The sequence below is a fragment of the Microcebus murinus genome, chromosome 4, assembly GCF_040939455.1.
Source record: "Microcebus murinus isolate Inina chromosome 4, M.murinus_Inina_mat1.0, whole genome shotgun sequence".
NCBI classification, from domain to species: Eukaryota; Metazoa; Chordata; class Mammalia; order Primates; family Cheirogaleidae; genus Microcebus; species Microcebus murinus.
In genome coordinates, this window is record NC_134107.1 from 70,056,887 (window position 1) to 70,084,706 (window position 27,820).

Sequence of the window (27,820 nt, forward strand, 5' to 3'; positions counted from 1 at the left end):
CAAGGTGTTTGCAAAAGCTACCACCCTAACCGCCAAGTCTCTTTGATATTTGGGGTAAGAGGGAAAGGGAAAAAACAAAGTTTTTTTTTTTTCAAAAGTTACTTCCCGACCTTGCTGCCCCAGGAGCTCCCGAATCACCGGGGCAACCAGGGGCCACCCATCTTAAGGGGCGGGGCCGAGTCCCCCTTTGACGCCTTAGCAACCAAGCGAGCCTTTTGTCGCGTCCTAGCTACGCGCCCGCCGCGCTCTCCCGGGGCGGAGCCTACGCCTCGCCCACTCCTCGCTGGGTCTCTCACTGGTCCGGAGGGCGCGGATTTGCTCACTCTGACTCAGTGCCAGACAGCTGTTGGGGTTCCTGCGGTGGGAGGGCCCGAGAGCCAGAGCAGGAGAGTGGATCAGCGAGAAAGCATATTTAAATTTATTTAAGAAGGAAAAAAAAAATCAAAAAAATTCAAGAATTTTTATTTTTAAGGCAAATCCGAAGCTCTGGGGAGGAGGAGCTGTAGGGTGGGAAAAATAATTTTTGTGCAAACTCTTTATAAGAAAGAAAGAAAAGAAGCCCTTCGAGGACCCAGCACGGAGTCGACTGGGAGCCGGAGATGCTGGACACTATAGTCCCTTCTCTGCAGGACCTGGACAGGCAGGTTCTGCCCACGCTGCCCTCGCTGAGCCAGGGAGGTAAGCGGCATGAGGTGGGGACTCTGGGGACGGAACCTTCACCTGCTTCCCTATTTCTTGGCTCAGGCCTGGCCTAGAGTGGCTAGGTTGCCTTGGCAACTAGCTGACAATCACATCAGCCCCACGCTGGATGCCAGAGACAATTTCTTTACCCGCTGCCTTAATGAGGGAAAGGGGCCACCTGAGACTTTTGATTAAATGAGATAATGCATATGCAGCTCAGCTCTGGGACTAGCACAATGTAAGTTCTCAATAAATGCTGGTTAAAGCTTAGCACTCCCCATGCTCCCCCCACTGGGGCAGATCACAAACTTTTTGCCTCCCTAGAGAAAAGCTGTTGTAAAAGGACCCTAAATGGCTTGTTTTCAGAGTTCATGCAAAGACACGGTTGTTTTTGTTGCCCTTGACATCTTGCGGTTGTATTAAGAAAAGGAGATGATCATATAAAGGTACTGGGTAAGCATCTGGAAGGGGACCCTGCAACTTCTCAGAGAAAACTTAATAGGCTTGGTTAGTAGCAAGACACAATCTGTTTTTAGCATAGTTTCTTAGAAGAGTCACCTCAAAGTGATATTGAGATCTGTCTGCAAGCATTAGGAGCCCTTCCGAAGAAAGGTGCTCCAGAAATATAAGCTATTATTATTATCAAGCCATTATAACTTAGAGATGTAGCCTAGGCCTTAACCAAATGATTTTTGAAGATAAAATAAATAGTAATGATGCTTCTTCTTTCTCTTACCCTACATCACTCCTATTTTTTCCTGTCAAATATTTCTAATAGAAGCATTAAAAAATGGTTTTATGGATTTTAAAATATTTGTAAGTTTATGTATGTATCCATTCAAGTAATTTCAAAACCCTTGTAAGTGCGGAACACTAGAGAACTGATGGTGAGCAAAAATCTTGAAATTTACAATCTAGTGAGGAAGATACACATTAATCAAACAATCACACAAATGTAAATTTACAGTTGAGGTTAAGTACTACCAAGGAGGAGGTAAATGATACAATAAGAACTGTTTTTTTTTTTTTACAAAAAATCTATTTTTTTAAGAGCAGTTTTAGGTTCACAGAAAATTAAGAGGGAAGGGACAGGTTTCCCACATACCCTCTACCCACATACATGCATAGATCCTCCCATTATCAATATCCTACACCAGAGTGGTACATTTGTTACAACTGCATTGATTGACATGTCATAATCACCCAAAGTCCATAGTTTACGTTACGGTTCTCTCTTGGTGTTGTACTTTCTGTAGGTTTGGATAAATGTATAATGACGTGTCCACCATTATAATGTCATACAGTATTTTCCCTGCCCCCAAAGTCCTCTGTGTTATGCCTGTTCATCCCTGCCCTTACCCCAACCCCTGGCAACCACTGAACTTTTTTACTCTCTCCACAATTTTTCCCTTTCCTGAATGTCACATAGTTGGAGTCATACAGTATATAGCCTTTTTGGATTGGCTTCTTTCACTCAGTTATATGAATTTAAGTTTCCTTTATGTTTTTTTTCATTGCTTAATAGCTCATTTCTTTTTAGTGCTGAATAATATCATTACATTATCTAGATGTCACAGTTTTTTTTTTATTCCATTCACCTATGGAGGACATTTTGGTTTCTTCAATTTTTTTTTTTTTTTTGGTCAGGCTCCTTGGACTGGAGAAGTTTTGTCAATTTTGAATAAAGCTGCTGACATCTGTGTGCAGGTTTTTTTTTTTTTTTTTTTGAGACAGAGTCTCACTTTGTTGCCCAGGCTAGAGTGAGTGCCGTGGCGTCAGCCTAGCTCACAGCAACCTCAAACTCCTGGGCTCAAGCGATCCTTCTGCCTCAGCCTCCCGAGTAGCTGGGACTACAGGCATGCACCACCACGCCCGGCTAATTTTTTTTTTTTTTTGTATATATATTAGTTGGCCAATTAATTTTGTTTCTATTTATAGTAGAGACGGGGTCTCGCTCTTGCTCAGGTTGGTTTCGAACTCCTGAACTCAAAGGATCCGCCCGCCTCGGCCTCCCAGAGAGCTAGGATTACAGGCGTGAGCCACCGCGCCCGGCCTGTGTGCAGGTTTTTTAAAAAATATTTTTGGATATAAGTTTTCAATTCATTTAGGTAAATACCAAGAAGCATGATTGCTAGATTATATGGTAAGAAGATATTTAGTTTTGAGAGAAACTGCCAGACTGTTTTCTAAAGGGGCTGTATCATGTTGCATTCCAAACAGCAATGAATGAGAGTTCTTGTTTCTTCACATCATCACAAGCATTTGGTATTGTTAGTATTCTAGATTTTGGCCATTCCATTAGGCATGTGTATCAGTATCTCATTTTAATGTGCATTTTCTTGATGATATATGATGTGGAGTGCCTTTTCATGTGCTTGTCATCTGTATATCTTTTTTTTTTTTTTTTTTTTTTGAGACAGAGTCTCGCTTTGTTGCCCAGGCCAGAGTGAGTGCCGTGGCATCAGCCTAGCTCACAGCAACCTCAAACTCCTGGGCTCAAGCGATCCTACTGCCTCAGCCTCCCGAGTAGCTGGGACTACAGGCATGCGCCACCATGCCCAGCTAATTTTTTCTCTATATATTAGTTGGCCAATTAATTTCTTTCTATTTATAGTAGAGACGGGGTCTCGCTCTTGCTCAGGCTGGTTTCGAACTCCTGACCTCGAGCAATCCGACTGCCTCGGCCTCCCAGAGAGCTAGAATTACAGGCGTGAGCCACCTCGCCCAGACTGTATATCTTTTGTGATGAGGTGTCTGTTGTTTGTTTTCTTAGTGCTTAGTTTTAAAAATCCTTTGTATAGTTTTGATAGCAATCCTTTATTAGTTATGTATTTTGCAAATATTTTCTCCCAGTCTGGCGCTTGTCTTCTCATTCTCTTGACATTATCTTTTAGAAAGCAGAGTTTAAAATTTTAATGAATTTCAGCTTATCAATTATTTCTTTCCTGGACCATGCTTTTGATGTTGTATCTAAAAAGTCATTGCCATACCCAAGGTCATCTAAGTTTTTTTTCTTCTTTATTTTTTTTCCACCCCTTTCTTCTTGTCTCTGAGGTCATCTAGGTTTTATCCTATGTTATGTTCTAGGAGTTTTGTAGTTTTGTGTTTTATATTTAGGTCTATGATCCATTTTGAGTTAATTTTTGTGAAGCATGTAAAATCTGTGTCTAGATTCATTTTTTTGTATGTGGATGTTCAGTCGTTGTAGCAACATTTGTTTAAAAGACTATCTTTGTTCCATTGTATTGCCTTTGTTCCTCTGTCAAAGATCGGTTGACTATATTTATGCAGGTCTATTTCTGGGCTCTTTATTCTGTTCCACTGATTTATTTTTATATTCTTTTGCCCATACCATGCTGTCTTGATCACTGCAGCTTTATGGTAAGTCTTGAGGTTGGGTAGTGTCCGTCTTCTGACTTTGTTATTTTTCTCAATGTTTTGTTGGCTGCTCTGTATCTTTTGCCTCTCAATATGAATTTTGGAGTCAGTTTGTTGATATCCACAAAAGAACTTATTGGGATTTTGATTGGGATTACATTGAATCTGTAGATAGAGCTGAAAAGAACTGACATCTTGACAATGTTGAGTCTTTCTATTTATGAACATGGAACATCTATTTATTTAGTAGTTCTCTGATTTCATTCCTGAGAGTTTTGTAGTTTCCCTCATATAGATTGTGTACATATTTTGATATTGATATTGATCATAGGTGAATTAACGTTTATAGGTGGATTAATGTCTTTATATTAGCACTTTTTGGGGTGCTAATATAAATGCTATTTGTTTTTGTTTTTATTTTTGTTTGGAGACAGGGTTATGCTCTGTCTCCCAGGCTGGAGTACAGTGATGCAATCAATCACAACTCGTTAGAGGCTTGAACTCCTGGGCTCAAGTGGTCCTCCTGTCTCAGCCTCCTGAGTAGCTGAGACTACAGGACACCCTAATATTTCTTATTTCTTGTAGAGCTAGGGTCTCACTATTTTGCCCAGGCTGGTCTCAAACTCCTGGCTTCAAGCAATACTCCAGCCTCGGCCTCCTAAAGTGCTGGGATTTATAGGCATGAACTGCTGTGCCTGGCTGGTATTGTGTTTTTAATTTCAAATTCCACTTGTTCATTGCTAGTATATAAGAAAGCAATGACTTTTGTATATTAGCCTTTTATCTTGCCATTTTGCTATATTTGCTTATTAGTTCCAAGAGTTCTTTTTATTGAATTCTTTCAGATTTTCTACATGAATGATCATGTTCTTTATAAAAAAAAAAGAGTTTTATTTCTTTTTTATCATTCTATATACATTTATTTCCTTTTTTTCCTGCCTTTTGCATTAGCTAGGACTTCCAGTATGATGGTGAGAAGGAGTGGTGAGAAGGACATCTTTGCCTTGTTCCTGATCTTAGTAGGAAAGCTTTAAGTTTCTTATAATTAAGTACAATGTTTGCTGTAGTTTTTTTTATATATTCTTAATCAAGTTGAGGAAGTTCTCCTCTATTCCTAGTTTACTGAGAGTTTTCATCCTGAATGAGTGTTGGATTTTGTCAAATGCTTTTTCTGCACCTATTGATGTGATCATGTGATTTTTATTTTTTAACCTTGTTGATGTGTGATGGATTACATAAATTGATTTTTGAATGTTGAACCAACCTTGCATATCTGAAATAAATCCCACTTGGTCATGGTATACAATTCATTTTATACATTGCTTTTTTTTTTTTTTTTTTTTTTTTTTTTTTGAGACAGAGTCTCGCTTTGTTGCCCAGGCTAGAGTGAGTGCCGTGGCGTCAGCCTAGCTCACAGCAACCTCAAACTCCTGGCTCAAGCAATCCTCCTGCCTCAGCCTCCCAAGTAGCTGGGACTACAGGCATGCGCCACCATGCCCGGCTAATTTTTTGTATATATTAGTTGGCCAATTAATTTCTTTCTATTTATAGTGGAGACGGGGTCTCGCTCTTGCTCAGGCTGGTTTCGAACTCCTGGCCTCGAGCAATCCGCCCGCCTCGGCCTCCCAGAGAGCTAGGATTACAGGCGTGAGCCACCGCGCCCGGCCCATTGCTTTTTTTGATTTGCTAATATTTTGTTGAAGATTTTGCATCTATGTTCATGAGAGGCCTTTAGTTTTCTCATAATGTCTTTGTCTGGTTTTGTTAGGGTAATGTTATCGTCATAGAATGAGTTAGGAAGTATCTTCTCTGCTTCTATCCTCTGAAAGAAATGGTAGCAAATTGGTATAATTTCTTCCTTAAATGTTTGTTAGCATTCACCAGTGAACCCGTTTTGGCTTGGTACTTTCTGTTTTGGAAGTATCAAGGCATTTAATTATTGATTCAATTTCTTTAATATACACAGGCCTTTTAAGATTGTGTATTCTTGTGTGCGTTTTGGCAAAATATGTTTTTCAAGGAATTGGTTCATTTCATCTAGGTTATCAGATTTGTGGACATAGAGTTGTTTGTAATGTTCCTTTATTGTTCATAGGATGTATAGTGATATCCCCTGTTTAATTTCTGATATTAGTAATTTGTATCCTCTCTTTTTTCTTATTTAGCCTTATAAGAGGCTTATCAATTTCATCTATCTTTTCAAAGTGCCCCCTTTTGTTTTTGTTGATCTTCTCTATTGAGTTCCTGTTTTCATTGTCATTGATTTCTGCTCTAATTCTTACTATTTCTGTTCTTCTACTTTTATTGGATTTAATTTGTTCTTCTTTTTCTAGTTTCCTAAATTGAAAACTTCGATTATTGATTTTAGATATTTTTTATTTTCTAATATATGCATCCAATGCTATACATTTCTAAGAATTAATTGCTTTTGCTGCATTCCATAAGTTTTAGTAAGCTGTGTTTTCATTTTCATTTAGCTTAAAGTGTTGTAAAATTTCTGTTGATATTTCTTCTTTGTCCTATGTGTTATGTAGAAGCATATTGTTTAATCTTCATGTATTTTGGAATTTTCCACTTGTCTTTCTGTTATTCATTTCTAGTTTAATTCTGTTGTGATCTGACAGCAGGCACTGTATGATTTCTATCCTTTCATATTTGTTAAAATGTGTTTTATGGCCCTAACTGTGTTCTATCTTGGTGACTGTTACATGTGTATTCTGCTATTGTTGGATGAAATAGTCTGTACATGTTAGTTATATCCAGTTGATTGATGGTGCTGTTGAGTTCAGCTATGTCTTTACTGATTTTATGTCTACTGGATCTGTTAATTTCTGGTAAGGGGTGGGTGTTGAAGCCTCCTACTATAATAGTGGATTCATCTATCTCTCCTTACTGTTCTATTAGTTTTTCCCTCCTCATATAATTTGACATTCCGTTGTTAGGTACATACATACAAAGAATTGCTTATGTCTTCTTAGACAATCGACCCCTTTATCATTATGTAATGCCCTTCTTTATCCTTGGTAACTTTCCTTGATTAGATGTCTACTCTACCTTAAGTTAATATACTACTCCTGCTTTCTTTTATGTGTGTGTATATATATATATATATATAATTAAGACAGTCTTACTCTCTTGCCCTGGTTAGAGTGTCGTGGTGTCAGCCTAGCTCACAGCAACCTCAAACTCCTGGGCTCAAGTGATCCTCCTGCCTCAGCCTCCTGGGTAGCTGGGACTACAGGCATGGGCTACCGTGCCCAGCGAATTTTTTTTCTATTTTTAGTTGTTTGGCTAATTTCTTTCTATTTTTAGTAGAGATGGGGGTCTTGCTCTTGCTCAGGCTGGTCTTGAACTCCTGAGCTTACGCAATACTCCCACCTTGGCTTCCCAGAGTGCTAGGATTATAGGCGTGAGCCACTGCACCCAGCCTCCCCGCTTTCTTTTGATTAGTGTTAGCATGGTATATTTTCTCCATCCATTTGCTTTTAATGTACATGTTTTTATATTTAAAGTGAATTTCTTTCAGACAACATATAATTGGGTTTTTTTTTTTTTGGTCTACCTCTGTCTTTAATTGGTACATTTAGATGGTGTTCAAAGTGATTATTGATATAGATGGATTAATGTCTACCATGTGTGTTAATTTTTAAACTTTTTTATACTTGTTTTTTTTTTTTAGCTGCTTATTCAATAAGTTTATTGTCTGACATTTCTCAAAAATCCTCATAAGAAATTGCAGTTTGGTTTAGCTTTCAGCAGCCCGCTCTTGAGCTCTGAGGAAGCTTGCCTTCTTTTGAGCTACCCAATCTTTCTTCTGGGCAAGGGACATTTTGGGACGGTTCCATCTCTTCTTCTTAACTTCTTTCTTAGGCTTCTTCTCATAGACTGGATTATCTTGTATAGCAGCATGGGCTTTCTTATACATCTCCTCCATGTCTGGAGTAACGTTGTTCTTTATGTATTGAGAAAACTGTTTTTTGTAAGCATCTTCATCTTCTTCCATTAGATAACGCATATAATCTGCAACATTCTGACCCATGATGTGCTTCCGATGTACTTCAGCATTAAATTCCTTGCTTTCAGAATCATAACCAGGGAATCGTTTGGTACTGTGAGGAATAGACAAGCCTCCATCCACAGCTCCCTTCAGGGCCCCAAAAACTTTATTGCCAGTTGTAGTTCTGGCAAGGCCTGCATCCAAATAGCACGTAAAAGCACTAGGCTGGCCGTCAATGCTTTCCACATTGTATTCATCTCCTGTCACTTCCACTTGGCCTTCATAGATCTTGTCCATGCCAAACCTATTGAGAAGCCTGCGGGCCAGCAGCAGGCCAGCACAATATGCTGCAGCATAATTTGTCAGGCCAACCTTCACACCATATTTTGGTAGTTCGTGTGCATAAGCTGCGCAGACTATCATATCCCCTTCTATACGGGCATAAGCAATCTGACAAATGATGTCTGTTAGTTACACGAACTATCATTCTGTATTTGGGTGTGTTGTACTTATTTTTATCCTGTATCACCAAGCGTTTCCGAGCATAGTAATCAGTTTTACCCTCTCGTCGTCTTCTGAATTTCACTTGGTATCTCTTAAAGTAGGCCTTATTCTTGACAACTTTAACAAACCCCATCCTGCCGAACAGAGATCCACTTTTGCGGCTCCACACTGACTTTACTTGTTTTTTTAATCTTCCATTTTTGTTCGCCTTTTGTGATTTTAACTGAGCATTTTATGATTCCATTTTTCTCCTTTCTTAGCCTATCAGTTATACTTCTCTCTTTTTTTTTTTTTTATCTTTTTTAGCAGTTGCTTTAGACTATGCAATATATATTTATAGCTAATCCAATATCACTTTCAAATGACACTGTGCCACTTCTTGGGGAAGGAGATGCATTCTATAGGGCTATGATTAGGTCTCAGTATTTCAGTGAGTCTGTGCCTCTGGAATGTGGATTTTCCAAGTGTTTTTTGTTTTTTTCCCCTCTTAGGTGAGACAGGAGGTCTAGAGTGGGCTGATGTTGGTTATTTTTCTTCTCCCAGGTCAGTGAGGCCCTGATAATACCCCAGCAGGTTAGGCTCTCTTCCGTTAGCTTCTCCTGAGGGCAGACCTTGTGAAGAGCAGAATGCTCTGGCATGTTTCAGAATGCTTCCTTTTTCTTTCCCCTCTGCCAGAGGCACAAAGGGATTTCCCTCTCATATTTACCTGTGGGAACCTGGTTGAGCTCCTGGAAGTAAATCTTACAATATTGTGGAGACCTGCCCCATGACTGGGCCCCCTGAGGTTTTTAATTCTTGGAGTTGTCCACACTGAGCCTCCAGCAATTTGTCACTTAAGTTCAGGTTTTCTTACCTCCTCCTTGCTGGTTCTTGATGCCATTTCTGCTAGTGAGTCTCTGCTCCAGGATGCTGTTATTCCCTGTTTTTGCCTTTCTGCCTCTCTAATCTGAAGGAAAGCAGTTTGCCCTGTGTCCTCCCTGCTCTGTGGATCCAAGAAGAGTTGTTGACTTTTCAGTCTGTTCAGCTTTTTACCCATCAGGACTGAGAGGCAACTTCCTTACAGGCAGATCGAGAAACTGAAAGTCCAATGAGAACTTTTAGTAGAGGTTAAGAATGGGTGTGTGTGCCAAGAATTGCTAAAGAATGGATCATTTGAGCTGAGGCATGAAGAACGAGTTGGAATTACTTAGGAGAAATGGATCAGATGGGTAGAGAGTAGAGGTGAGGTGAAAGCATTTATGGCAAAGCAACAACTGTGGTGGGAGAGAGGGAGTATGGTGTGATGGGGCGATGGAAGGATGGTTGGTTCTGTAGGTGTAGGGAGGGAGCATATGCTAAAGGAAGCTGGAGAGAAAGCAAGGGGTCAAGTTATGCAGGGCCTTGTAAGTCAAATTAAGGATGTGGCCTTTATGTTAAGCCTGATGGGAAGCCATTAAGTGTTTTGAATTGGGGTCAAGGAGGACTTGAATGTCATGATCAGTTTGTATTTTGAAAAGATCACTCTGGTCGGCATGTGGAGAATGAACTGGAGGGTCACAAGTGCCTATAGCAGTAGTCTGGGTGAGAACAAATGGTAGCTTGGTATAAACTGGTGGCAGTAGAAATGGAGAGAAGTGGACAGACTGAAGGGCTATTTGGAGGTGAAATCTACAGATTCAGGTGATGGACTGGATAAGGGGAGTGAGGGAGAAGGGAAGTCCCAACAATGACTTTGGAATTCCTGGCTCATATAGCTAAATCGATGGAGACGCCATTCATTGGGATCAAAGCCCTGCATAAAGGATAGAATTTAGGGGAAGATCCTGGTTTGGGGCAAGGTGAAGGGCCTTTGTGAGGTATACAAGTAGGCAGCTGGATACACAGGTCTAGAACCTCAAAGGTAGGTAGAGGGAGAGTCTGGTCTTGCGAATAAACATTTGTGAATCATCTTGAACATGGATGTGACTGTTTAAGTAGAGAGTATAAAGTGAAAAGAGAAGGCATCCCAGGACTATACCTTGAAAAACCCCAACATTTAATGATTGGGTTGAGGAGGATAAACCTGCAAAGGAGACTGAGAAGAAATGACCAGAGAGGTAGGAGAAAATCCAAGACAGAGCAGTGTCATAAAAGCCAGAAGAAATGTTTAAAGGAGGAGGGGGGGATTGACAGTGTCAGAGGGGTCGGAAGAGATGAAAATTCAACATGCTCACTGAATGTATTGAGAAAGAGATCACTGGTGACTTCAACAAGGGATTTATTAGAAGCCAAAGTCAAACTACTGATTTATTAACTTTCACAGATGACCCATTGCAAAGGGGATGAGGATAAACTTCAAACCTCAGCAAAACATAAATTAACTCTCATCATGGTGTATGTTCATTATTGTATATTCCTGCTGCTTCTGTACATTTCACCAAAGTTTAATATTATACAATCATAGTGCCAAAATTAAGGTTCTATTATTATTTTTCAGATGTGAACTGTGTGAAATTGTTGAGTTCATTGAGGCAGGAAGGCATGTAGCACACTGCTCTTTCCATTGCACTGTATTCTGGGAATATATTTCTTTGTTAAAATCATCCTTTATTATTCTACTGTGCTTTAATTTTAGAAGATAAATTTTATAACATCAAGGAACTTATCTTTTTTGACATTAATATCTTTTTTTTTCAGCATATTATGGGGGTACAAATATTAAGGTTTCAATAAATGCCCTTTCCCCCCCTCCCCCCACAAGTCTGAGTAATATCTTTTTATTTGATTTACTTTTAATTTTTAATTTTTTAAAATTTCAGTATATTATGGGGATACAAATGTTTAGGTGACATATATTGCCTTTGCCTCACCTGAGTCAGAGCTTCAAGCATGTCCATCCCCAGACGAAGTTTTTTGAAGAGTATATTATTGTATAATTTACATAATGGGACTTAGTCCTTTTTTATAATAATCATATATAAGATATAGTATTCCTGCCACTTGGCATTGTGTTTAATAATATGGTTTTGAGTGCAGAAAATGTTTAGCATTTGAAATCAAATGAAGGTTGAACTGAATGTAGAAAGTATGTCTAGGGATTAGTTCTTTATAATAGTGACTCTTGGTGTTTCAGTGTTTGATTAAAATAAATAACAACCCCAGGTTCCCTTAAAATGTAAAAGTAGCATATTCTTCAGTTTGTTTCTTAGACTGAAAATTGTCTAAAGTTGTTTCTTAGATTGAAATCCTTTTCATTTTGAGATTTAGTGACACCCTCTCTTGACACTTTGGTATATTAGAAAAAAATCAAATTTAGAAGATTTCCAAATCTGTTCCAATTGAATTACAGGGTCCTAAAGCTTCCTAAGGGGGATGCTATGTATATTTTCCTCCCCCCCCCACACACTTAGAAATAGGAAATTTCAGTTTAGAACAATTAACTCTGCTCTTTAGATATTGCCAATTAGATTTTATGGAGTAAAATGATATGGTGAACTTGAATATATCATCTAAATGAAGAAAGACTACCCTCAAGTTTTTCATTAAGTCAAATCTTTTCACAAGGGTTTGGTTGCAAACTATATAATTTCTCCTGGACCTAACTAAATCATTTCCTCTTTGGTGTAGATTGTTTTCCTGAAATCTGAGCTGTATTTCATGAGTCTACATGCAAGACTTTTAGAGTCATAAATTTAACAGCTCTGATCTGATTAACTTTGAAAGGTCTCCATGTATTATAAATCTGGATACTGAGATTTTATATTATTAATGAATTAATGACATTTTTTTGCGATGATGAAAATTTTAATTTGGTATGCAGTTGGGACTAGTTGAAAGATCTTCTTAGTTCTGAGCAGCCAGGAGTAGAATTCTTTTGGCTGGGAGGGTGGGGAGGAGTAGGGAATGGAGCAGGACGGGCAGAGGATGGAAAATGCCTGATTACAGAAAGTGATTTAGAGTGAGGGGCAGAATCTTGGTCCTTGTGCTCCCTGTGACACGCAGACCTAATTTTATTGACAGGCAAGTGAGTTTCCATCACCAAACTTGTTCCCAGATGTTCATGAGAGTCACTGCTACTTCTCATCTACCAAACCTGCCTCCTCCCTGGTATATTAATACAAATATTTATAATATGCAAGAATTAAAAGATTGCAATCTCTCTGCTTTAGTTAGTAGTTTAAACCAGTGGGGGAAAAGTTATACCAATAATTCAAGCAGTTTCTAAAATGGAGAAAGAATTGGCCTTTTTTCCACCTACTGCATCTATCTATGCCAACCTGGTAGATGTCACTGTTCTTGATGTTTTATTTTGAGAATTAAACTTAACACTTTTGACTTGAAAAGATTTCCTAACTGTAAAGCATCTTTGATAAACAAATGATTAGGTTTGGAATGGCAATGTCAACATAGATAGAATTTTCTATATTTCTAAATATTAGTCATACCTAGAGCATATGTTCTTATTGCACATTAGCACTTTGGTTATTGGCAACTACCTGTTTTTCTACCACAGCTTTTTGGAACATAGTTCAGAGCAAGCAAATAAACATAGAAGGCTTCCCTCCAATTAGTCAAAGTTGATAGTGCAAAGTTTAAGCATTGATTCAAAGTAAAGCTTCTTGGGCCCCTACTCAAAGATGTGTTTTTAAAAATTATTATTTTAGACATAATATTAGTGTATTTGTTATTCCCAGAGTACAGTAGACAAGAATCAGTGAATTAGGACTGGAAAGGGAGCCTACAGAGCACTAGCAGCGGAGAGAAGTAAAAGCTAATAGCTTAACAGTAAAAAAATGAGAATAAATAGTAGATTCAAGAATTTAGCAAAAATAAAAGTATACAGACAGTTTGTGTGCAGACATCAGCCTTTCATGCCCTTAGTGGCCCTTGGTCTTATGCCTGGGTTATAGAATGGAATAGGAATGAATGTTCACATTAATCACATGGCACAGAGTAGACACTTGATAAATGGTTGTTGAATGGGTCATTAAGAAAAGGCTAGGTTATCCTTGGTTAGCTCTATAGAATAGAGGGAAATGTGTGACATAGTTCCCTTTATTGTAGAAAGGTTTGCTTCACAAATTTGTTATTATTATTTTGAAAAAAATCACATCTTTGGAACTTAAAGGGGTAACAGGAAAATTAACTTTTGAGAATGACCTTATTTTCTGATAATTATTAATTAATTAGGAATTATTGTCATTTGGTTCTCCATTTCATATTTACATTTTTATTTATCAGCACTAAGATACTAGGCGTGGGTGCTCACATAAATTATTTCTGGTTTCCTTTGAATTTCAGAAGTTGCTACTATCTGGGGGAATGTGTCAGAATTTGTGGAGCGGCAGCTAACCCTGCACAAGGTAGGACTTTAATTTTAATGTACGAGTCCAAAGAGTTTTTCCTCCATGTCTGGTATAATTTTTCTGGAAGCAGAGCAGTAGACTTTAGAGCCACCCAGTTTAACCTTCAGTCCTGTGATTTTTATGATGCTCACACTTAGGACTTGTGGATAGTAGATTTAACAAACGTGCATTTTATTCTTAGGTGATGAAGTTGTAAATTTTGCTCTTCCAGTGATACAGAGTGTAGTACTGATTGGCCTGGCTCTGTGTAAAGAAACTCAATGAGTTCTGTCTGTCTGTGATCTGACAGTTCCTGGCATAGCTGTACAAGGATATCCCGCTGCTTGTCTTGCCTCCTTGCAGGGAATGGATGTAAACTGAAATTTACCAAGATGGGACCCAAACTCAATCTGCCAAAAATGAGAAACTTTGTCCAGGGCTGAAGTACTTTCTCCTGTCAAGTCTTAGGTTTAGATGCCATAAAATTGGATGGAGATTTTGGGAGGAGCTTTAGGGAAGCTGTGAGATTGTGAAACTTTTACATCCTACTTAGCACTATGAGAGCCTTTTGGTGGAATTCATTCTTCAAACTTCCTTTGTTTGGTTTGAGAATTTGAATTATCATCACTTAAAATCTGGAGAGTTTATATAAAGTTGTGGATTCTTTTCTGCTGTCTCTTCAAAAGTCAGCTGATCTAACAATGCCAGTCTTCTATTCCTATATGGTAATGCTTAGCTGGAGCTCACAACAGGCTCTGCCTTCTATGTAAATGGACCATGTAATCTCCAGCCACTATGCTTTCTGGTTGGCTACCGTCAGTTCCTTGCATTTTTTCTTAGCCCCGGTAGGTGTTTGAGTTTGTAGCCCTTGATGTATGATATCTCCAGGGAGACAGAACTCAATTTGAGAGCCAAGGACATTTGCTTCTCCTCATCAGCCAACATCACTACCTGTAGCATATGCCTTGGATGCTGGGTTGTCTGATTTTAAGTGGCAGAGATAAAATTGAAAAGAGGAAATAAGAAGGCAAAGTTTCTCATGCCCTCTTAAGTTCCACTAATGGCAAATGATTAAAATTTTAAACACAATTTAGAACAAAGTAATTTTAGATACAGATTAAAAGAAGCTATGGCATTCATACACATTTTCTTAGCCTTTTAATAATATGGAGATGAAGGATCTGATGTCTAGAAATCATCATGGGTCAATATATTATTACATTTTATACTAAACTTGTTTGAAAACTTAGAATTATAAAATGTTATAGCTATAAGGGGTTGTAAAGATCATTGCACTTTTAAGGCCTAAACTTAATTCTCTTCATGCTTTTTAGATAACAATGCTAAGGATTATTTTTTCTTTGCCCCCTCAATGAATTATTTTTGTTACTTTTTTTCTCCCCTTATTTTTCTTTCTAGGGGGTTCAGATTCCAGGATTTGGAACTTTCACTTTCACGAGACAAAAGATGCAAGTGGGAAATGGCAAGTTTATTCTAATCCAGAGGCCCATATTTATCATGGCGGAGAAGTTAATGCAGATCCATGGACTCAAACAAAACAAAGTATATACTCCCGGTAAATAATTTTAATATTGAAGATTTTCCCAAAGTTACTAGCCTGGGGATAGAAATGAAAGGGCAAAGATTGATTGTCCAGCACTGCTTTATTAGTTTCTGATTGGAAGGGCTCACTTTTCACGTGGTACCCTTGGCAGAGGGAGGGGCCAAGATGGGAAAATACAGAATCTTCCTGCAAACCATTTATTTATTATTTTTTTTTTCTGAGACAGAGTCTCTCTGTTGCCCCGGCTAGTGTGCTGTGGTGTCAGCCTAGCTCACAGCAACCTCAAACTCCTGGGCTCAAGCGATCCTCCTGCCTCAGTCTCCCGAGTAGCTGCGACTATAGGCATGCACCACCACGCCTGGCTAATTTTTTTTATTTTTTGTAGAGATGGGGGTCTCACTCTTGCTCAGGCTGGTCTCAAACTCCTGAGCTCACGTGAACTTCCCTCCTCAGCCTCCCACAGTACTAGGATTACAGGTGTGAGCCACTGCGCCCAGCCTACTCAGGCCGTTTTAAACCCCAGTAACTTAAGTGGCAGGCACAAGAAGACCCGATGTGACATTAAAGGCAAATTTATATAAGAGTTACACCACAGACTTGTACAGACTTTTATCCATATTTCGTATCCTAAGAAATTAAAAGTGGTTATAAAGAAGAGAAAATTAATTTGGGTCCCTGGTTGGAAGAACTATGGTCAGTAGCAGCTGTGAAAAAGATTACTAAATGTTTTTCTATCATATATAATCTAAATTATTAAAATCGAAAGGTTAGAAGTTCAGTAATTCCATAAAGACTTAAGATATACCTTATATACTTTTCTCACACCCTAAAGCCAACTTTCTTTCCTTCCTTCTGCAAATATTTATTTAGGATCAACTATGTGTTAGGCCTTGTTCCAGGTGCTTGAGATATAGTGGGAAATAAAACAGACATAATCCCTGCTTCAGGATGCTTCCATCAACTTTAGAGTGTGGGCTTCATAACACCTGCCTTGCTTATTTAGACGCCTTTGGGCACGTCCTTCCTGATCCTGGCTATGTTCCTTTTGACCTTCCTTATTTTCCCCTCCTGTGTCACACTCAGACCTGGATAAAGAGAGACAGTCTACCCCAATGACAGCAGGTGAAAAAGCTGTAACTTTAAGATAACTTTCCTGAAAGTTAATTTTCATTTGTAACTTTCCATCAAAAATTATGTATTGGAAAAAAATATTTTTTAGAATTCTTTATACATATATTCAGTATGGTGGGTTTGATAAACTTTTAGCCATTTTTACCTAGAATCTTATGAAAGAAGAAATGTATCAAAAACCTATCAAAGAAATTTCATCAAAAACATACCAAAGGAAATGAAAATGAAGCCAACATTTTTGCAAAAACACTCGTGCCTTAGAATTAGAGCTTATTTTTGCCAGGCATGGTGGCTTGTGCCTGTAATCCCAGATGTTTGGGAAGCTGAGGTGAGAAGATTGCTTGGGGCCAGAAGTTTGAGACCAGCCTGGGCACCATAGTGAGAACCTGTCTCTAAAAAGAAAAAAAAAAATAGCTAGGCATGGTGGATTACAGAGAGACTATAGGTAAATGGGAGGAAGAATCTAGAGTCAGGCAATATGGCTTTCTCTTTTAAGAAATTTATGTTAAAAAAAAAAAGAAATGAAGAGTTGTGGTAGAGAATTACTATTAAATTGTACGGGAGATGGTGGACTGATACAATGAAACTCAAATTTTGTAGAGCTTTTAATTTTCATCATTCAGCAGTATCAGACATTTGAAAGGTTATATAATAATTCATGCTTGCTGAGTGATTAGAATATTCTGCTCTCTGTTCTGTTCCTGTATCAGTGGGCCTTGTTGTTGTCTCTCTTTGGCTGTATCATCTCTATCCTTTCTTATTCACCCCCTTTCTGACTTGTGGACCTTGCAAAACTCCTACATCTATTTTACTTGAATAGATCCTGCGTTTCCTTCAAGCTGGATATGATCTTATTCCTTTGCAATGTCATGTATGGGCTTATTAGAGAGGAAAGCTTCCTGCAAGTCATTCAGTCTGATACCCTGGTATAAGACCCAATTTCATTCAAATAACTCCTAGTAAAGATGACTATCTTTTCAAAGCATTTAACATTTGTAGGTATTTATAATCATTTAAAATTGGTATGATAACTGGTGGAAATGAGCAAATATTGCTGCAGTGTATTCTGAAAAGTAAGGGGGCTGAAAACTTTAGAAAACCTTCTGATGAAGAGAAGCAGTTGATTATTACTATGTCTCCTTGAGAAAACCAAAAAGCTTGTCTACATTGTTGTTTAGAAAGCTCATTGTTTTTATTTCGAGCATAAAACATTATATTTTTAGAGAAAATTGTATTGATTAATATGTGTTAATAACCAATTGTGAAATTATCTGCAGTAATAGTATTACATTGGGTGCAACCAAAGGTTTCACATGGACAGTTCTCTTTTGGGGTATTAAATGAGAATGAGATAATTATTTATGTGTATGATATGTACTTATTGTAATCAACACTTCCTTTCTCCCACCCCAACTGTCTTTTTTTTTTTCTTTCTTTTTTTTTAACCTAACTGGAAAATAGACCAACTGTCTTTTTCTCCTCTAGGTGATATCCCAGTTGTTCCACTTAATTTTGTCATGATATCCCTGGAAGGCCCATTTAACAGGGATGTAGTGGAAGGATGTGTGAAGGAGACGTTGCTTTTTTTCTCACGATCCATTTCCACCAAACAGACTGTGGAGTTTACATTCAAAGGAATTGGGGTCCTCGTGGTCAAAGATGGCAAAGTGAAGATGAGATTTTATAAGGACTTCCTTTGTGCCGTGGATGGAAGTGGGGCTTTGGCAAAAGCCCTAGCAAATGTAAATTAATGTTTTCCTAAGAAAGCCCTCTCCTAATCGTAGCTCTGAATCATCTATAGGTGTGTTGTCATTAAGAAAAACTAAGGTTGACATATTTTAAGTGCCAGTTGCCCCAAAGGCAAAGAAGTGCAATCATTAACTCTTTGACAGAAAAGATCAGAGGGGCAAAGGAACTTTAAGTTTTGAGTCAATGCCAACTGAAAAATATAAATGGTAATATTAATAGAAACTCTTATAATTATGAACATTTTTATAGTACCTTATAGTTTTAAAAGTTCTTCTGCACATATTATTTCATTTGAATCTCAAAAATTACAAAATCAGCATTATTATTATAATATCTCAATTTTATAAGTGAGAAAAGTTGGAGCTTGAAGAGGTTATGTAGGAAGCCTTAGGTCAGGGTGTTAACAAATGGTAGAATTGAGATTTGAGCCAAGAATTCCTAATAACTCAGTTTTTGCTGGCTCTACTATTTTATTTTAATGAAAGTATACAACAAAATCTAATTCAAGTCATGGAATTAGATCTTTGGCTTTTCATTTGCCCTGCTGTAGAAGAAATGTTATAATCGGCACCATTATTTTGTTAACTTTTAAGTAGCTGGGATGGACTTACACCATTTTTAACCATTAAGTAGCTGGTGTGACCTTTGTGCTAAGTTGGTCATAGCAGAGTTTACGGAGGCAGTGAAATAGTCAATCAACAGGATTTATTGAATACTTAATGTGCCTTAGGTACAACTCCGGGAACTAACAAAGTTAGCCTGAATGAATCCAATTACTGTGGAGTGTTATATAATCCTATATCCAATAGAGCAAAAGCCTGACTTCTAAATGAAAAGGCTATGAATATCGTCTAATTTTGCCCGTATCTCCTTTCATGAAGCTCTGGGATGGGGATCTAGGAGGTGGAGTTGTGCACAATGAGGCTCTTGGTGTTTTCTACACAATCTGGTTTCATTCAGGATTGGTAAGAGGGATGCCAGCTCTGTGTATGGAAAATGGAAACACACACACACAGGAAAAACTCTTTTTATCCCATGAAAACACAGGCAAGATTTGCAAATCCACAAGCAAGGCCAAAGTGGCCAGCTCATCTCTAACGCTCAGGGACGCTGCTGAACTTTGTAGCTTCAATGTGTGTTTAAAAAAGAAGATGGCATTTTCCTTGACCTGTTGAACTCTAAAGCGTAACTTTTAAGGAATATTTTCCAAGAGAACTAGTCCTGAGAGATACTCTATGAAGAAAGGCTTTGAAGGCCAGAGCAGACTGAGAACTGCTGATTGTCTCCATCTCCCTCATGGACAGAGGCACAAAGCACAGCAACATGTTAAAGGACCTGGGAAGTCTGGCTGTAAAGCAGCCAGTTTAACTGCCCAAGTGTATTTGATCATGGAACTCTAAGTTAATCCCATACTTATTAATAGCTCTAGAAATCATATTTTGGGAGACTGTTGTAAAGTGGTGGAAGTGATCGTTTTATTTTCAAATGTCCCATAACTTAAGCCTGAGTACTGTCCTGTAAAATCTTGGAAGCTGTGTGCTTATTTCAGTGATGCTGCTTTGGTTAGAAATGTTTTAAAATTTCTTTTTGAGAATTCCCTTCAAAGCCTTTTGTAAGCTATAGCATTCATCCAAAAATAACATCTTACATATTATTTTATACTAATAATGTAATGATGTGTAATTGATATAATAATTACAACAGCTATTTGTTCAGTGCTTACTGTGTGCTGGCCACTTACATAGAGTGCCTCATAGAAGTCCTGTGATCGGATCCCATTATTATCCCCACAAGCCTAGTGTCTAGGGCCACATAGCTGTTAACAGTGTTGGGATTTGAATGTAAGCCCACCTGACTCCAAATCCCTTTTCTTAGCTGCCTAAGTTTAGAGTCATTTGGGCCAAGAGTGATGAAATCATTTTCCAGACAGTTTTAGGAAGTCTGCTCGCCTCTTAAAGATATCTAAAATAAGTTGTCAACTCTGAAGGCAATTTCTAAAGATGATTCAATTTTCAAAATGATTCAAGAAAAGGCAGCAACAATGGTATTGCTGTGCCACTACTCACCCCACGGTGACTAGTTTGATGAAATAAGATCATTCTTCATAGGATTTTAAGTTCTGGACTTTAAGCACTAAAAAAAAACAACAATAAAAAGTATCATGGTAGCTTTGCCTTTGAGATAGCTGTAGTTTCTGATTTGTCTGTGTCCTGGACCACAGCCCAGGTGTAACTCTGCTCTGTCTCTGTCGCTGTCCCCCAGAGGCCTGGCACTGTGGACTCTGTGTTGTCCTACCAAGAAGGCTTTGGGAAGCAGCCCAGCAGCGTGCTTGCATTTCCAAGGTGAGTGCTTTGCGCCATGGGCTCCTCCAGGCACCAGCTCTCCTTGCTGATCTGTTGATCTGATTGGGCAGTGTTTCTCAACCTTTTGTAGCTCCTGCTCCTTTGAGAAATGAATTCCTCCCCTCTCCCCCCCCCCAAAATGCACCAGCAAAGAAGAGTTTGTTGCATACACTTTTTGTAGTTAAAGAAATAACAACAGACATTTAGAATATTCTTTTTTTAAAACTACTCTTGGCTCCCTGGAAATTCTACTACTGTTAGGGACTGACCTTCCACAGCCCCACCGGACAGAGAAGCAGAGACATCGAGGATGCAATCACGCAAGAGGAGGTTTATTTTTTGGCTAGCCAGGGTCTAAGCCCCAGAGCACCAACGCAGTGGCCACTCTCGCAGGCAAGGACCCCGACCGGAACAACGGCATGCCTTTTATCCCCATGGTGCACAAGCTGCGCACAAGCTGACTACGCGTGGATTATGTGTTGACCTTTAAAATGATTGGTTGCCCATTATTGCCTTTTAAAATAATTGGCGGGTTGGTTGCCCTCTATTGCCTGATGGGCCAGTTGCCCGTGCTTTAATGACCTCATCCCATAATTCCCCTTATAGCGGTGCAGCAAGCAAGCAATGACCAGAAGCAAAGGTTTGCGGTTAGCTCATTGCCCCACCCAAGTAAATTCCCGACAATTGGAAAAATTCTTCTGCCCTTCCTCTGTCTTACAAATTCCTCTGCCCTACATTCCCCCCTTTCTCTAGGTAGCAGATGAGCACTCTTGCTCGTCCTCAAGGTCTTTTAGGTGCTCTAGTTCTATAGCACTTGACCATAGCTGCTGATATTGTTGTTGCAATACTAGTAGCTGGACAGTGTTTATCCGTTCTTTCACAAAAGCTACTAGTCTATTAATTACACATGGCGCAAAAGTAAGGACTAAGATTAGCATAATCAGTGGGCCTAGTAGGGTGGATAGTAGCGTTGTTAACCAGGGGGAACTGTTAAACCAAAGACTCAAACCAACCTGCTTGCTGTTCATATTCTCGTTTGCGGCGGGCAAGCCCTTCCCTGACCTTAGCTATAGATTCTCTAACAACTCCCATATGGTCTGCATAGAAACAACATTCTTCTTTGAGGGCAGCACACAGTCCTCCTTGCTGGAGGAATACTAGATCTAACCCCCTCCGGTTCTGGAGCACTACCTCGGATAGGGAGGTTAGTGACTTGAGTATTAAACCCTCTTTGCTGCATTGCCAGAGAAGAGATACTAGTTCTTGCTCTTATTGCCCCTAAGCCAAAAAGAGTAGCCAGGGTTATGGCTGTGAAGGGCTCTCTTTCTTTAAAAAATTAGGTTGGTGACTCTTCACCCTACTGTGCCCTCATACATTGTCTCCTCAGTGTGGTATATTATTTTTGGGAACACTAACACCATTATACAGTAATCTTTAGACCCATGTAAGGTTATGGGGTTGGTGGGGGTTCGGGGCGGTAAGTATAGCTGTAGGTCTCTATTCCAAAAACATTAGACCAAAAACACAACATCCCAAAAACACAACAACCAACCCCCACCGCGACCCGTCCATGTTGTCACCCAGTTCAATCTTTAGATGCCACAACCCCAGTCCAAGTCTGGGTCAGCAGTCCTGGGCTGTCGCCGCCACATGGGTCAGGTCTGGTCTTTAGAGGATTTTTCGGGTCTGCAGTTGCTTTCTACTGGTCCTGGCACCGCTCTTGGTCTTTTTATTAGCAGGTCTCACGTGGGAGTGGTGTATCTAGGTCGCTACTATTCTATCGACCTTAAGAGCAGTGGGGGTAACAAGAATAATTTGATAGGGGCCCTTTTACCTCGGCTCGAGGGTTCTGTTGTTATGCCATTTCACCCACACCCAATCCCCTGCTGGTGTGGGTGAAACGGTGTCCGGCACCCTCCTCCTCAGGCCGGTAGATAGCACGGAGTGCCGGCCATACTTGACTGTGGACACGTTGCAGAGCCTGCCTCAGGGCTCATCCTAGGAACTACAGGAGGGGGTGTGCCATACATGATTTCAAAAGGGGTTAAACCCAAGTGATAAGGGGTGTTCCGGGCTCGGAACAGGGCGAAGGGAAGGAGGGTCACCCAGTCTCTAGGGCCAATTTAGTCAGGGTCTCCTTTATTGTTCTATTCATTAGCTCTACCTGCCCAGAGCTCTGGGGATTATATGCACAATGTAATTTCTAATTTATCCCCATAGCCTGGGCCAGCCCTTGACTAACCTGACAGATAAACACAGGTCTATTATTTGATCTTATTCCTTCCGGCAGTCCATACCTGGGGACTATTTCTTCTAATATTTTCTTAGCTACTGTCAAAGCTGTTTCTCCTTTCGTAGGGAAGGCTTCTACCCATCTGGAAAACGTATCTACTATGACCAGTAAATATCGGTACCCGTATTTTCTAGGCTTGACCTCTGTGAAATCTACTTCCCAAAATAGTCCTGGCTGCCTCCCCCTTTCTCTCGTACCTGCATGGGTCCCTCTGGTCCTCCCCGGCTGCATGACCTGACAGGCTCGGCAACTTTTGACGATGTCATCTGGAACCCGTCCTTGTGACTTGAACCTTAGTTGAGCAGTGTCCAGCAGTTGCAGAATCTTTCTCTTCTCTAGATGTGTGGTCTGATGCAGGTGTTCTAACAGGTGGCGTCCTAAGAGTTCTGGCACTATTAGGCGATGCCCTTCGTCCCGCAACCAGCCATCTTCACGTAGCTGCTCTGAGGCCCAGACCTCATCTACAGTCCGGCAGAGGAGGCAACCGTCCCATGCCTGGGGGTGGCAGGCTAAGGTGCAGGATGTTTGGCTGCGGAGTGTCTTCTGCAGCCTTCTTAGCTTCAGCGTCCGCTCTCCGATTGCCCCGTGCTTCTACGGAATCCCCGCTCTGGTGTCTCGGGGTAAGGACTACCGCCACTGCCTTTGGCAGCAAAACAGCCTCTAGTAGGTGGAGTATTTCAGGCATGTGCTTAATTTCCTTTCCCTCTGCCGTGATGAAGCCCCTTTCCCTGTAGAGGGCCCTATGTATGTGCACAGTCCCAAAGGCATAGCGGCTGTCAGTGTACACCGTCAGCCTTTTTCCTCGGGCCTGGCTAAGAGCCTCCGTCAGCGCTATTAGTTCTGCCCTCTGAGCAGATGTCCCTTGCAGAAGGCGTGCCGCCCAGACAAGTTTACCTTGGTCATTTACTATGGCCGCCCCTGCGTACCTGCGTCCGTCCCAGATGAAACTGCTTCTGTCTGTGAACCAGGTCAGGTCGCTACCTGGAAGGGGGCGATCCTTCAAGTCTCTACGGGTCGTCTGGGTCTCGGCTAGGATCTCAAGGCAATCACGTTCAGGTGCGGCTGCATCGGGGGTTGGCAGAAGCGTAGCTGGATTCGAGGTGGCAGGGGTCTGGAACTCGATGCGGGGTGCGTCCAGCAAAAGCCCTTGGTGATGAGTCAGCCTCGCATTTGTGATTCACCATCCCGGTGGCTGGTTCAGAACCCCCTCTATGGTATGCGGGGTGGTGATCTGCAGCCGCTGCCGTAGGGTGAGCTTATTAGCGTCTTTGACCAACAGGGCCGTGGCTGCGATGATTCGCAAGCACGCTGGCCACCCCGCCGCCACCGGATCTAGTTTTTTTTTTTGACAAGTAGGATCAGGGAGTGCTAGGGCCGGGGCTTCCAGCATGGCTGCCCTCAGGGCCTGAAAAGCGTCTTCCATTTGCACAGTCTACTCTCATGCTCGCCCTGCCCTAAACCCTTTATACAGAGGTGGAGCCTTTTCTGCAAACCCAGGGTCATCATGGAGGGCCTTGTTGAACAGGGTAGGCGAGTTTTTCCTGAACCTAAACCCAATCTCTGCCATGTGGTCCACTGATATAGTTTGGCTCCTGTTGCCCCCTGCACCCAGCTGGTCTTACTGGACAATTTTCTTATGTCTTCCATTAGTACCAAATGTTCTGCTCTTGTATCTATGAGGAAGCTGACTGGGTTCCCCTCCACTTGCAAAGTTACCCTAAGTTTGGGGAGGGGGACCGAACCCCATCTTCCCTATTTGTCTGTCACCTGTCCTGCAACCATGACTTTTTCAGGACCTCTAAGTCTTCGCCCCCCTTTCTTTTGGGGCACTCTCGGGCCCAATGCCCATGCTCTTTGCAATTGGCACATTGATCCTTGCCTAGCCTCTCCCGCCAGGGCCTTTCTCTGTCCTCTGACCCTATTTGTCCCCCTCTTGTGGCAGCTAGCAGGATTTTAGCCATCTCTCTGCTTTCTGTGCTTCCCCAGCTTGGAATTTCTTGTCTTCTCTTCTGATCCTCTCTAACCTCTCTTCTAGCGTCTCTCTATTGTTATAGACCTTCTCTGCCACTTCTAACAGGTCCTGTAGAGTCTTCTCGCCCAATCTATCTATTTTCTGCACCTTGCGCCTAATGTCGGGGGCTGCCTGATTGACAAACGCCATCATAACACCTGCTTGCTCTCTTCCATAGTGGGATCTATGGGGTGTACTGCCAGAAGGCCTCCATGATCCTCTCTAAGTATGCTGCCGGGCTCTCCTCCAGCCCCTGACGAACATCTCCTACCTTAGCCAAATTGGTCGGCTTTTGCGCCGCCATACGGAGACCGGCCATCAGAGTCTGGCAGTAGACCCGGAGACGCTCTCTACCTTTAGCCTCATTGTAGTCCCAAAGCAGCCGTTCAAGGGGAAAAGTTCGGTCAATGGTTTGGGGGTTTGTAGTAGGTCTTTCGTCCTCTCCCGGAACCAGCTTCCGCGCCTCCCCCTGAATCCTTTCTCTTTCCTCTGTTGTGAAGAGCACCTTAAGCAACTGCTGGCAATCATTCTAGGTGGGCTGATGAGTGAAAAGAACAGAGTCTAAAAGATTAATTAGGTCTCTCGGATTCTCGGAGAAGTTTGAGTTTTGAGATTTCCAATTATAAAGATCACTGGTAGAGAAGGGCTAATATTGGAATGTCTGTGTTCTATCCTCCCCCAGGGGTCCCACTGCCCTTAGAGGGAGCGCCTTTACGGGCTCCAGATCCGTGGCTCTGCCAGCCCGCTGTCTGGTCCCATAGGCTGGCCCTGCTGCCGGTGGTCCCGCATCCGCCTGGGCCGGGAGAGCTGCAGAGGCTGCCCCAGGGTCATAGGGCGGAGGCGTGTTCCATTCGGGACCTGTTAGGTCTGGGTAGAGATTGGAATTCGGCAACACTGGCGTTCCAACGGACCTCGGACTCCTCGCCCCCTCCTTTCTGACTTTTTTAACTGCCAGAACTTCCGCCTTTCCCCTCGGGGCAGGTAGGAGGGCCTTCAGCCAAGGTGGTGGGTCTCGAACCAAGTCTTGCCAGACCACAATATAGGGGATCTGATCAGGGTGGCCGTGGTGGCCAAATACCACCCCTTTTACGTTTTCGATCAAGGAGGCATCAAACGAGCCCTCCCTGGGCCACCCCACTCCAAATGTGGACCACTCGGCCTCACAAAGGGTAATAAACTTTCCCTTCTTGACCTCCAGGGACAGGTTGTGTGCCCTTGCCCTGACATCCTTAAAATGGCTCACCAGGATGGACAATGGCGTTGTTAGAGCCTGTCCCATGGCTAGTCAATAATAGGCAGATGTGCAAACCGATATTCCGCAGTTGGGGCACTGGGGACAAGGATCTGAATCCCTAGCCTTTTACTCCCTACGGAGGTAACGGCCGTGCCCCTCCCGCACTAGCCACTCCTGGCACGGGCGGCAGGAGATACACTGTGTGCTGCCAGCCCATGCAGGGGAACACTCACCTGGAGGTTCCAGTCGCCCCTGCGGATCTTTTCGTGGGTCCCCTGATTCCACGGCCCCAGCCTGAAAACCCATGCAACCCTGATGGGTTCTCGGGCTGAAACCATAGAACCCAGAGACTCCAACAAGCCAATGAGAGATGTCACACTCACTCACACACACACACACACACACACACACACACACACACACACACACAGAAAGCTGGCGACAAACAAAGCAGACAACAGACAAGTGGACAGTGAGGTAAACAGACAACCTAACCTAGTCCAGACCTACTCCCCAGTCTCCTCCTGACCGAGCCCTTGGCTACAAGGTCAGCTCCGGAGTCCAAACCGGGCCAGAGGACATCTCCACATGGCTCCTACCGGCGACCCACCAGCGCGTCCGCCTAGGTCCTGTGCCGGCGTCCTGATTCGGGGTCCTGCAAGGGGATTCCGCGTCCCTTGCCCAACACCACACCCGGCTAGTCCGGGGTGGATTTTCACACTCCTCCCTCAGCCCTGAGTTCTATCCGGTAGTCTGTGGGGAAGGCAAATCCTGGACGAGCCCCCAAATGTTAGGGACCGACCTTCCACAGCCCCACCGGACAGAAAAGCAGAGACATCGAGGATGCAATCACGCAAGAGGAGGTTTATTTTCTGGCTAGCCAGGGTCCAAGCCCCAGAGCACCAACGCAGTGGCCACTCTCATAGGCAAGGACCCCGACCGGAACAACGGCATGCCTTTTACCCCCATGGTGCACAAGCTGCGCACAAGCTGACTACGCGTGGATCATGCGTTGACTTTTAAAATGATTGGTTGCCCACTATTGCCTTTTGAAATAATTGGCGGGTTGGTTGCCCTCTATTGCCTGATGGGCCAGTTGCCCGTGCTTTAATGACCTCATCCCATAATTCCCCTTATAGCGGTGCAGCAAGCAAGCAATGACCAGAAGCAAAGGTTTGCGGTTAGCTCATTGCCCCACCCAAGTAAATTCCCGACAATTGGAAAAATTCTTCTGCCCTTCCTCTGTCTTACAAATTCCTCTGCCCTACACTACCACCTTCCAACCACCTTAGTCCCTGTATTAGTTAAACTCTTCTTACCTGCTGGACTTTCCTCTGCTTTCCACTACTTCCTATGCCTAGCTTCTTCCTCTTCCTGCATTCCAGCCCACTTCCTGTCTGACCTCTGATTTTTACCTCTAAACTGGTTAAAAAGATAAAGTTAGAATAAGGGAACAGTTTTACCCCATGAGCACAGTGGGTATTACTGGTGGCTGCTTATTACTATTAGTTTCACTACAATCTTGTGACATATGTATTATAATTTTTTCCATTCTACAGAGATATGAAAGTATTTAAATTTTAATTCCCTTTTTTAAATGAGTGAAGAGAAACATGGTGCTATTAAGAAATTG

General features: G+C 41.7%; 1 protein-coding gene and 1 pseudogene across 1 annotated transcript in view; one reads left to right on the forward strand and one right to left on the reverse strand.

The window, feature by feature from the left end:
- Positions 1-250: 250 nt before the first annotated feature.
- CCDC81 (coiled-coil domain containing 81) overlaps positions 251-27,820 on the forward strand; it is a 59,906-nt gene continuing 32,336 nt past the window's right edge. The window contains exons 1-5 of the mRNA XM_012738719.2: positions 251-678; positions 13,820-13,881; positions 15,283-15,439; positions 18,044-18,300; positions 20,570-20,649. Of these exons, the coding sequence (XP_012594173.2) occupies positions 600-678; positions 13,820-13,881; positions 15,283-15,439; positions 18,044-18,300; positions 20,570-20,649 (635 nt within the window). The 5' untranslated portion in view covers positions 251-599. The remainder of the gene's footprint in view (positions 679-13,819; positions 13,882-15,282; positions 15,440-18,043; positions 18,301-20,569; positions 20,650-27,820) is intronic.
- LOC105856815 (large ribosomal subunit protein uL18 pseudogene) lies at positions 7,722-8,729 on the reverse strand (annotated as a pseudogene).